Source organism: Gavialis gangeticus, unplaced genomic scaffold (assembly GCF_001723915.1).
Source record: "Gavialis gangeticus isolate Ggan-Ray unplaced genomic scaffold, GavGan_comp1, whole genome shotgun sequence".
Classification (NCBI taxonomy): domain Eukaryota; kingdom Metazoa; phylum Chordata; order Crocodylia; family Gavialidae; genus Gavialis; species Gavialis gangeticus.
In genome coordinates, this window is record NW_017729031.1 from 31517119 (window position 1) to 31529647 (window position 12529).

The 12529-nt window shown below is 45.2% G+C and overlaps 1 protein-coding gene across 1 annotated transcript in view; it reads left to right on the forward strand.

Moving 5' to 3' along the window:
- The first annotated feature begins 2765 nt into the window (after window positions 1-2765).
- The window catches only part of HACD2 (3-hydroxyacyl-CoA dehydratase 2), a 42315-nt gene continuing 32551 nt past the window's right edge, over window positions 2766-12529 (forward strand). The window contains exon 1 of the mRNA XM_019522575.1: window positions 2766-2905. Coding sequence (XP_019378120.1) covers window positions 2781-2905 — 125 coding nt within the window. The 5' untranslated portion in view covers window positions 2766-2780. The remainder of the gene's footprint in view (window positions 2906-12529) is intronic.

Sequence of the window (12529 nt, forward strand, 5' to 3'; positions counted from 1 at the left end):
AAGACTACGTCCACGGCAACACCTGCATCCAAGGCTTTTGTGACCTGATCATAAAAGGCAATCAGGTTGGTCTGACATGACCTGCCCCTAAAGAAACCGTGCTGGTTGCCCTTGAGCATCATCCCTGAAGCCAGCCCATTGCAGATGTGCTCCTTGATGATCTTCTCAAAGAGTTTCCCTAGGATTGAGGTAAGACTGACAGGCCTATAGTTGCCCAGGTCCTCCCTCCTCCCTTTTTTAAAGATGCGGACCACGTTGGCTATCTTCCAATCATCTGGCACCTGGCCCGAGCACCACGAGTGCTCGTAAAGCCCTGCCAAGGGCCCTGCAATAACCCCTGCTAGCTCCCTGAACACCCTGGGGTGGAAAGCATCTGGACCCACTGATTTGAACACGTCCAGCCCCTCCAGAAGCTCTCTAACTCGGTCCTCCCCAACCTGAGGTCTGGAGGCGTTCCTCTTGAGTCCATCTTGCATCACAGTGGGGAAGTCCCGGTCCCTGCCCAAGAAAATGGAGGTGAAGAATTGGTTGACTACATATAACCAATCTAAAAAGTAGCTCTCTCTATATTCGGACCTTCAAGGGTACTGAAATTTGTGCTGTTATGAATGTAATATTACTTAATTTTTTGCTATTGTGTAGAATATTTGCAACAAATTAGTTATAACTCTCAGTTATGCTTCAGTGTAGTAGCTTATTGAAGTACAAAATCAATGAAAGTCTATTCAGAAAAAATCAAGAGCAACTGGAAACTGAAGGCCCTTTCTGGATTTAAAAATGTAATCTTTTTTAGTTTCTCTAAGGAAAATTATAGATTTGCTTTTTTTTCTGTGGGAGTGAGATCTTGAAAAGAGATTGCTACTTTTCTAATTCTTAAAATAATTTTAAAAGGCAAAAATCATCCTTCTGAAACAAAGAACAGACTGTAATTTTAAAAATAAAATAATAATTCACTGTACAATTTATCCTTTAATTCAAGTTCCAGTCCTTGTTGGTGCAAACTCCAATGTCTCAAGGAGATCTCTGTACCAGGCAGGGTCCTGGCAAAGTCAAATGAGACTCTGCAGGTACAGATGTTTGCCTCACAGCTCAGCTTGCACAACCAGGACATTAGCAGTTAAAGAATAAGGTGACCTAGAGTCTGTGATATTAGCAAGCTAAGGAAATACAAATCAGATTAATGTACTGTAACATAGATACATAACTAGTTGGCTCATCATGCTCAATGAATATTCATCAATGCCTGGGTGGGAAGAAGTAGCAAGTGGCATTCCCCTGGGGTCTGTCCTGTGTTTGGTATTGCTTAACATCTTCATTCATGATTTGGATGGTGGAACTGAATGCACACTTAGCAAATTTGCAGATGATGCCAAGTGGGCTTCAGGCCAGGGCTAGGATCCAAAATGACCTGGATAGACTGGAGAAATGGTCCGCAATCAATCCAATGAGATCCAACAAGGACAAGTGCAAAGTCGTGCACTCGGGATGTTATAACTGCGTGTGCAAATACAGACCGGGGAGCGACTGGCGAGGCTGCAATACGGCAGAGAAAGACCTGGGGGTTGCAGTACACCATAAGCTGAATACGAGCTGGCATTGTTGCAAAAAATCCCGCCAACAGCATCCTCGTTGTACTAATAGGAGTTAACACAAGTCGAGGGGAGTGATCTTCTGCTTTGCTCAGAGCCGGTGAGGGATCACCCATGTCCCATTTTGGGCCCCACACTTCCAGCTTGCAACGAGTCCAGTCCAGAGGAGCAAAAAGTGATGAAAAGCCTGGAAAGTATGGCTTACAGGGTCCAGGCGGAAGAGGTAGTCTGGGGAAGAAAAGATCGGGGAATCCGATAACCGTCTTCAAATACACGAAGGGCGATTATAGAAAGAACAGAGATGAGCTTTTCTCCATGATTGTAGTGGACGGGACTAGAAGCGATGGCCGCACGCGGCGGTAGAGGAAGCGCGGTTTGGGGAGGACGAGGCATTTCCTGACTACGAGGGCGTTGGCGCTCCTCCGACGCATCGAGCCATCTCCTCGGACGCTTTTGGAAGTGGGTCGGACAGACGCCGGGCTGGGAGGGGGCGATCCTCCTGCCTTGAGCCGAAGGGGGCCGAGATGACCTCCTGCCAAGATGACCCTGCTTTCCTGTCATCCGGCCATTTTGAACCACCGCTGTTCGGCGTTCGTTGTGGAGGAGCAGCAGTATCCACCTGTTTCCACCGCCAAGCTGCTGCCTCGTAAACCACGCCACCGGTTTCCTCTTTGCAATGTCCAGCAGCAAAAAGGCAGGCACCCGGCGGGAGCGGCCCAGGACTGGGGGTGGCTGCGACTCTTGGACCATGCACGGCTGCTGTTTTCAGGGGTGACAGAAATGGTCATAAGCTGGCCCAGCGTCTGAGGCGCTTGTGATCTCCATCCGGCTGTGGGAAGACTTCATGGTCTTCATGGGAGGGAGCAGCTGAGGGACTCACTTGTCTCCCTCGGGGCCAGGGCGGAGGGAGGCCATTGCCTTCCCTGCAGGGCCTCAGAGAGGAACTAAGGGCAGCCTTGCCCGCTTCCAAGATGGCGGCGGGCGCTTCAGGAAGGCGGGGAGGGAGGAACTAAGGGCAGCCGTGCCCGCTTCCAAGATGGCGGCGGGCGCTTCAGGAAGTCGGGGAGGGCGGTGAGGGAGGAACTAAGGGCAGCCTTGCCCGTTTCCAAGATGGCGGCGGGCACTTCAGGGCGCGCGGGGCGGGGGGTGGGGCCGTGCAGCGGGGCCCGCCCCAGGCCCGGGGGAGGTAACATGGCGGCGCCGGACAGCGGGCGGGCGGACAACGGGTACGGGGGGCAGGCGGCCCGCAGGAGGAAGGGCCCGAGCGCCCTGGCCACGGCCTATCTCGTCATCTACAACGTGGTGATGACGGCGGGGTAAGAGTGTGAGAGTGCCTGCACGTGTGTGTAAAAGTGTATGTGCGTGTGTAGGGGTGTGTGCGTGTGCATGCATCAGTGCGTGTGTAAATGTGGGTAAGAGAGCATGTGCGTGTGTGAGCATGTGTGTGTAAGAGTGTGGGTGGGTGTGAGCTTGTGGCTGCTTGTGTGTGTAAGAGTGTGAATGCATGTGTGTAAGAGTGGGTGTGAGTGCGTAAGGGTGTGAGTGAGTGCATGTGCATATATGTGTGTGTGTGCGCGTGTAAGAGTGTGGGCATGTGGGTGCGTGGGTGTGCGTGAGTGAGTGTGTGGGTGTGCATGTGTGTAAGGGTGTGAGTGTGGGTGTGCATGTGTCAGAGTGCGTGCATGCACGTGTGTGCGTCTCCCCCCTGCCCCTTTCCCCTGCGGGGCTCTTGTCCCTGTGCTTGAGCCCCCGGACGTCGGCGGGGCCGGGGAGGAGAAGGGCTCCTGGGCTCGCAGGGCGGCGCCGAGCCAGGACTGGTCGTGTAAAAGCGACTGACTCTCCGCCGCGCCAGCCTGGGGAGAGGTTGGCACGGCGAGGTGCGCGCCCCACCGTCCCCAACACGGTTTTGAAGTGCGTTCAAAAATAGTCAGTCCCGTTGTGAGCTTTGAGGGAAGGATTGCTCTGATCATCAAAAAAATAAAAATAAAAATCCCCAAACCAGTAGTAAAAGCTACAAGTCGGGTGCCTTTAAATCTGTCGCATTTGCCAAGGTTGTGAAAGCGTGGCCGGGGCAGGAGCCCAGAGTCACGGTTCTGCAGTAGATCCCTAGCGGGACGCTGTTTAAAATGCACGAAGCCCGGTGAGTGCAGGATGTCTTCATCAGGGCGTATTAATAATTAATTTGTAAAATGTTGAAGCTAAACGGCTGAGGGGCTTGTGAGACATGGATGTAGACGCAGCTCCCCTTTGGTGAAAGGGGACGGGACGGGGCTGTGCTGTGCACGTGCTGCTCTGGGCGTCCTTTGATCCCCTGTGAAGTGGAAGCTAAGCAGGCATGGTGGGCTCGTGGATCGTGGTGTATATTGATAACTTTTGCCCCACATTTTGATAACCGTGGAGTAAGGCAATCTATCTGGGGGATTTGGGATCAATATCACATTTTAAAATTCTTACTACAGCTTATTCTGTATTAATTTTCTCACATAGATGAGCCTTTAGCGCACAAGTTCAATGCAGCAAAGACTGTCATTATCTTTTTATGCTGTGCCCAGCAAAACCGGGTCTTTGATTCATGACAGCGCTTCTTGGGTGTTGGTGCAGTACAAATGTGGGAAGGTATCAAGCCAGGACAACTTGAGGGAAATTTTAAAGTCTTGCTGAAACGTTCATAAAATAAAACTCTTCAGTCGTGAGTGGGGCAGGAAGAAGGAGAAACCGTAACCTCAGTCCTGACTCAGGCTGTTTGCTTTCAGGCATGTGTCTACATGCAACTAGTCTCACTCTCCTGGAGAAAAATGTCTTCATTTAGGATTAGCAGACAACACTTTAATTCTCTTCTTTTCACCATAGAAGATCTGATTATACGGCGAGATCTGTGTGTACCGTGAAAATGCCGGGTGGCTTGATTCTTTATTAAAATGGCCTCGGTTGTTCTCATTAGCAGTAGAGGTGGCGTGAGATTTCAACCTGCTCTGTAGTTTTATTTTTCCTTACACACCTGTGTGCTTTAAGAGGGTCCAACCCATTTCAGGTGCAGGTAGCTCGGTGTACGCCTGTTGTGACAGATGCAGGAGATGCGCTTTTGAAATAGCGGACTTGCAAGCTGATTACACAATGGATATTGCTGTTCAATATTTGAATGTAGGAGAAATAACTAACCCTCAGGATTAGAAGACAAGGACTCCTTGCTCTTTCAGTTATGATGTTCCTGCATGACTAGCAAAGTTAACCTCTCTCTGAGCTTTGCTCATCCTCTATTTTTAAATGAAAAAATGCTTTCCTGCCTTGCTTTGCCCATTGTGGGGTTGAAGTCAGACTTGTAATTTGCGTTGAAAATCTCTGGTGAAAGGTGCGGTAGAAATGCAAACGATTAAGAATGCTGGGAAGTAATACGCTTTCACATTTCATTCCTTAGAAAAGCCACGACGTGTGTTCTGATGTCTGTGGGGAAATGGCTGAAGGATCTGGATGGTTCCTCACTATTTTTAAATTCTTTATCCGGTCACTTCCTAATTTTGGCCAAGGGCCCCAAGAAATGCCTCTCTTTAGATGGGATGTGGCATGAAAAAATCTCAGAAAGGCTCTCTTCCTATGGGAGGCTATGGAGAAGGATGGTCAAGTAATTAGGACTTTAGCTGGAACTCAGGGAAACCTGGGTTGAAATCTCTTCTTTTCCATCAATTTCCTGCGTGACCTTTGGCAGACCCACTTAAATCATCTGCATCAGGATTCCCGATCTGAAAGAAGAAAGGAAAAAAGGAGAAGATGCTTTCCTACCTTCCCCAGGAATCTGTACTTATTAGAATAGAAATACTAAGGCTTGAGACATGTGCAGGTAATATGCTCATGGGGGGCATGTAAGTACCAAAGGGACTTTTTATTTTGATGCAGAGTTAAATTTTAAATTCAAAATGGAGCACTGATCTTACATATGCATTAGGAGAGCATGCTTTAAATCTTTAGTTGTCTTAACCGCTAGTAAGAATTTGTTTTACAATGGGGCAAGTGTCGATTAAAAAAAAAAAAATTAAGTTTTCACTTGTTTGCTTTTTGTGTTTTCTCATTTTAGGGAAAATTAATAATCAAATTTGTGTGGGGGGGGAGGATAAATATAGTTCCTAATTGTGTTTTCAAGAACTCCTACATTAAATAGGGTTTGCAGTATTTGCATATGTTACACTTTTGCGAGAAAAATAATCTTTGTCATTTGAGATTTGTAAATTCACATATACCTAAATTTTGGCTGAAAGGTGGTCTGCGGGTGTCTTTCAACAAACAAGCTAATCCCACAGATAAGAGAAGAAGTGAAAATTGTAGTGTATAAAAAAAATCTCCTGGAAATGGTGCTACAATTGGAACAGAAAATGACTGATGAGGGTGGGTAGACACTGAACGTTGGCTTCATTAAAGCTATTCAAAAATTATCATATTGCTCTCATTTTTAGTGAAGTGTCAAGCTTGCTGTTTGTTTAACAGCCACTCAAGATGGTTGTCTAGTGTGAAGTTTTAATTAGTGAAAAGACTTGATTTCTCTGGGATTTTTTTTAGATTTTATTTTAAAGTGTTAACTTGCTAACAGTATATCCTATTATTACAGACCAAATACTGTTCAGGGTTGTGGGCTCCTGGGTCCACCTCCCCAGTGACTGGTTGCTAAAAATCAAAGTACACTTCTGTGTTATCAGATGGGAACAACTGGCTTGTGTACTGACTTCCTCCCACACACCTTCACTGCATTTACTGAGAGTCTCCCAGGGGGTTTTCTGCAGTGAATTCAGCCTGATGGGCATGGCTTTATTTAGTAAGAAAAGTGAGGTGAAGCAGTGCAAGACTCATGTTCTGGGCATTGTATCAGCATGGACTCACTTAATGCATATGTAACTTTAAGCAGCAAGTAGTTCCTCTCATGTCCTTAGGGACAATTCCTGCTCTTAAAGTGAAGCGTTCGTATAACTGTTGGCAGGATTGGGACCGCAGTTTGTTGCCTTATTTCCACAGGTGTTTGAGAGGCTCATCAATGCCTATGGTTTAGCTTCTGTGTATTAAACATTTCATCTTGAAACATCTACAGACATGGCAGGAATCTAAGACCTAGTATTAGTTTAAATAGCCCCTGGTCACAGCTCTGTTGTAGCTAGAATTTAAAAATGAATGGTTTATATTAATACTGTACAATTTTTAGACCCTTTTTATGTAAAACCTTGCAAGATGTGTAGAGAGAGAGATGCATTTATTTATGCTTCTTTTTAAAAGATTGCTATTTCCATTTACTTTTATAGCATAATATACATTTTTGACACTCTTTGGAAAATATTGTCCTTTTTTTTTTCCAAACCGTGGAGAATTTGCAGAAACATACAACTACAAAACACCAGAAATTTATAGTTGTGTTCCCACTACTAGGTTAATTTGACTGCAATGTATTCTTGCTGAGGCTTGTCAGTGTTCTTAGTCTTAAATATGTAGTTGATCTGATCTTGTTGCAGTACGATAATGAGCCATAGAAAATTCGTGTTGAGTCGGATCTGGAATACTTAATGGATTTGGTTGACTCTCCATTTCCAGAGTAGCTTATGAGTGTGGAAGGTTTGTACATCTGTCAGGTGGCTGTCCCAGGCATAGAGGGGACAGGGAATAAAAGTGAACAAGGCAAAGTTAAAGTGATAGAAAAGCTCGGGTGGGTTGTGGAAGAAGACCTGGGGGCAGGACTAAACTCACAGGGAGTGATTCATGGGGGAGGCAACCTAGTGCCAGATGATGTGGAAAAGGCTGAAATACTCAATGCCTTTTTTACATCAAGTCTTCACAGGTACGATCAGCTCTCAGACTACTGCAATTGGCAGTACAGTTTTGGGAGTGGGGAGCAGCCAGCAGCGGTGAAAGAGCGAGTCAGGCTTTTGATACGGTCTCCTACAACATTCCAGCAAGCAAGTTAAGGAAGTCCATGTTGTATGAATAGACTGTAGGGTGGATAGGAAACTGGCTGGATCATCAAACTCAAAGGGTATTAATTAATGGCTCAGTGTCAAGTTGGCAACCAATATCAAGTGGAGTGCCCCAGGGGTTGGTCCTGGCCTGGTTTTGTTCAGTGCACCAGTGACCTGGAAGATGGGATGGAGCGCACCCTTAGCAAGTTTGCAGACAACACCCAGCTGGGGGGAGTAGTAGATAAGCTCTGAAGAGTAGGGCTAGGATTCAGAGAGACCTAGACAACTTGGCGGACTGGACCAAAAGAAATCTCATGAGGTTCAGTAAAGACAAATGCAAAGTCCTGCATTTGGATGGGTGGATTAATCCCATGCACCAGTATAGACTGGGGATTGACTGGCTAAGCATCAGCTCTGCAGAAAAGGACCTGGGGGTCACAGTGGATAGAAAGCTGAATGTGAGCTAAGTGTGCCCTTGTTGTGAAGGGGGCTAACGGCATCCTGGGCTGCATTGGTCAGAACGTTGCCAGCAGACTAAGGGCAGTGATTCTGCCCCTCTATTCTGCACTGGGGAGGTCACATCTGGAGTCCTCTGCCCAGTTTTCGGCCCCCCACTACAGAAAGGATGTGGACAAATTGGCGACAGTCCGGCAGAGGCCAACAAAAGTGGTTAGAGGGATGGGGAACATGAGTTATGAGGAGAGGCTGAGGGAACAGGGTTTATTTAGTCTGGAGAAGAGGAGACTAATGGGGGATTTGATAGCAGCCTTCAGCTCCCTGCAGGGGCGTTGCAAAGAGGATGGAGCTGGACTGTTCTCGGCGGGGGCAGATAACACAACAAGGAGAAATGGGCTCAACTTGCAGCAAGGGAAGTTTAGGTTAGATGTGAGGAAAAACTTTCTGATGCGGAGGGTAGTAAAGTAGTGGAACAAGTTGCGCGTAGAGGTGGTGCAGTCTCCATCCTTGGCGGTTTTGAAGGTCTGGCTAGACAAAGCCTTGGCTGGGATGATACAGCTGGGGATGGTTGGGTTTGGAACAGGGAAGTGGACTAGAAGACCACCTGAGGTCCCTTCCAACCCATATTTTCTATGATACTATGATGAAAGAGAGAATACTTGAAGTCAATACAGAAGAGAAGAGAAACTTCTCAAAAAAGGTTAACTATAAAATGGCTAGAGTTGCATTTTGTTAATAATGCCTTCTTGGCCTTGATTGTCTTTATCTTATCTGCTGCTCACTGATAACTTGACTTAAGAAAAATATAGTGCTATGCCTGCTAAAATCAAATTTTTAATGTTAATTATGTTCAAACTTCAGAAGCACAAAGTCTGCTCTGTTTACTAGTCCACTTTAAAGTAAAAAAGCTGTTACGGAAGTGAATATAAAATCTCGAATTTCACTCTGAAACAAATATTTCATATTTATATAATTTAAAAACTCTTTTTTTCGTTCAGAAGAAGCAAAGGTAGTTTTATCCCAGAGAGAGTTTTGAGTATTTTAAATTAATGGAAAAATAGTTTTGGGAGGAATGGCCACTTCAGCTGTAACTTTTTTTTTCAACATAATTCTGCATCTTCATAAGATAGGATCTTTTGTTGCTTAGTTCAGAGGTGGCCAGTCTGTGGTACATGTGCCACAAGTGGCACAGGTATCCTATATGTGTGGCACATTGCAGATTTTGGAGGAGACTGGCAGCACAGCAGCAGATTGGGCAGAGAGCAGCACAGAGCTCAAGGTGAGCAACAGATCGGGCGAAGGAAGAAATTCAAAGTGGCACTCACACAATGTTTGTTCTTCAGCTAAAGTTTTAATGCATTTAGTCTCTGTGAAGACTAATTGGTGACCTGAAAATAGAGGTGTCACTTGAGGTGAGAAAAAAGCAGCAGGAACTGATGAAAAAAGAGCGATTTTGTTTGTAAGTTGAAATCCCTACTTAAGCCTCCCCCACCTTCCTCATGCTGCTCCAGATCAAGCTTGGTGAAGGAAGAGTCAGAGAAAATATCAAACTGTTTCTAAATTTAAAAATAGCTGATCGTTAGCAGGGGTTTGTCTTTAAAGAACATATCTTGAGAATTAGAAATTTATGGGATAACCTGGAAGTGGAGCATGGATTCGATCATTGGTTGCAATCAACAAGAGCTCAACGACCACCAAAGGCTGTAGCCATTTGACTCTGCTCTTGGGATATACTCTGAGACACCATGGAGCAAGAGGATGTTCACAAACTGGATTGTGCTGAGTATGGTCTCGACAGTGGTCTTATCCCATTACCTGGACAGGCTTCTATAACTTACATCCCCCAGTGGGTTAATCGCTTCTGATCCTTTGATCTCTTCAACTTACTTTTGCCTCTCTCAGTACTGTGCCCTCCCCCCATCCTTTCCTCTCATTTTCCCTGTCTCTATATTTAAATTACTTAACTCCTTTCTGTTTAGTACCTTTGCTCTCTGCAAGTTTATTCATAGCATCTGACAAAGTAGGCTATCCCCTGCAAAAGCTTATGTCTTTCTGAATGAGTCTCCCTGAAGGTAGAAGGCAGCAGAGGATGATACCTTAGAGACTCTAAAGGCACAGACAGAAGTGACAATTTTCGCCCAATCTGGCCCCTGAAAGCTCTCTGTAGCTGTGACCAAATATAAGTGCGTGGCTGCAGAGTGCTTTCAAAGGGCCAGATACTGCGACAATTTGAACCCTCATTGCATGAGGGTTCAGATGAAGATGCTCCAAAATGGAGCATCTTTAGTAACTTGTGTCTGCCCATGCTGGGAACAGGGCTCAGTTTATGCAACTCAGCCCCACTCCTGGCACTGTCTTCAGAATGGGAGTGGGGGGAAGGGAGCTGAGGGAGTTTGGTCTGGGGCTTTTCTCAGTTGGAGGGTAGGGTGGGTGGATTGAAGCCCCCCCCCTCCCCCCAGTGTGGGGGGCTCCAATCCACCTGCTCCACCTTCCAGCACCATCTGGGCACCCCGCCAGATGAGCTCCCTCTACTCCCCTTCCCCACTCCTGTTCTGAAAACATTTTCAGGGCTGGGAGTGGGCAGGGGTATTGCTAAGGAAGAGCAGCTGCGGGCTTGCAGTCGCTCAAAACAGCTGTTCGAATCCCCAACTCCCGGGACCCAGCAACGAGTATCTGTTGGGTGCAGGGGAACATTGCAACTCCTGGTGCTTCCTGTAAAGCACCATGAGTTACAACAGGAGCTGCTCTTGTGTCTGCAACTTAAGGTAGCTAACTACCTCTCTTTGCGCTGTAGTATAGGAGCCAGTAACCTTAATTTATTTCTTTGAGTGTGTGTCCAGATAAACAACACTGGCCTTGCTACTTGGCTAACACTTGCTGATGGCTTTGTGTATGTACATGAATCCAGACCTTAACATGGGAGGCTCTTCAAGTTAGTGTTGAGCAGAGGTCCAGGTTTTCTGTTTTCTGCAAGAAAACGTGGATTTTTTCCTTTAACGGAGAAAAACGTGGGAAACTGCAGGCTTCTCCTTGCAGGCTGGCAGGCTTGAATTTTAGACAGGTAAATACTTTCATCAATACTAAATGCACTTTAAAATCCAGTTTTATAATTAGAAGATATGTAGCCTTTGAGACCATTACACTTCACTGAGTAAGAATTGTTTCTAAAATCGGCTGTCCAGAAGAAGAGGAAGGCATGTGGGAGAAAGGGTGTAGCTGCTTTGAAAGTCGCATCTACCTACGCATTTATTGATGAGTGTGGGAACCGACTCTAGTGGAAAAGAAACTGACAGAATGGAGTGATTCAGTTATGATTTACGAGAGCAAACCAAAAGCCTGATTTCAGTCATTGATTTTTATCACCTTTCCACATTTTTTGTTTTGTTTTTTTAAAGAAAGGTGTATTTTTAATTCCTTGATATGACAATTAAAACATTGATTTACAACTAAATAAGTTTTTACAATAGATTTGGTACATATGTTGCCTGGGTGCACAAACCAGCTATATTTATGTATTTTAAAAATGTATAGCTTAAAATATTTGGATGGGTAGAAATCCCACTTTTTAGTATGCTATAAAATGGTGAAATATATATTTCTTATTCACTAGATAATTAACTTTTTGTTTGTTTGTATCAAGCTTTATTAAGATGGTAACTTGTATTTGATTAAATACACAAAACCAGCACTTTATTAAACAAAACTTTAATGGTTTGGATACAGAAACCTTTTTCTAGCTAAGTATGGTGCCCTTTTACAACTAGCTCATTTATTAAACACTAATATTTCATAGATTTCATAGACATTGGGGCTGGAAGGGACCTTGGAAGATCATCGAGTCCAGCCCCCCACCTGAAGGGCAGGAAGTCACCTGGAGTCATAGGATTAACTGTTATAATATTAGAAGTATGAACTCTGGTCAGTGAATTAAACCAATTATTTCAGGTTACCCTGGGAAAAATGTCTAGGTGAAAGTCAGTTGAGCTTAAGTTCATACTTGTCTAACTATTTCCCTTTAAAATTAAGCAGTCTTTTTCTACCTAGGCTGTTTTAAAAATGTTCTCCCCCCTTTCAAGTTTCCAGAGCTTGTACATCTCCCCCTCCTCCCCCTTTTTATTCCTAGACTGGAAGAGAAAAGCAAGCTGTCCTGCTTGGTCAACTCCCAGTTGATTTCTCCACTTTGAATGAACCCGCCCAAACGAAGCAAATATTCTTTCTTCACGCGCCAAAGAGACTGCTGCTGTTCAACACGCTCTGAAGTCCAGGTGCTTTGCTAGGGACTTCAACCAGTTCAGCAGTGACTTGCTTTAAAACCCCCTCATCAAACCATGTACTGCTCTCATGGCTCACCTCACGCCCTGAAATGTATTACGGTTGGCATGATCGATGGCGGTTAGTAGGTGTCGTGTCAGAATAGCATGTTCCTTTTTATATAGCATCAGATCCTGGTTTTCTCTGTTTAAAAATTATAAATTCTCTGATTTTAAATTAACCCCCCAAATTTTCATATTAAAAACCCAGAATATGTGTTTTTCCATGATTTAAAATAAAACACCT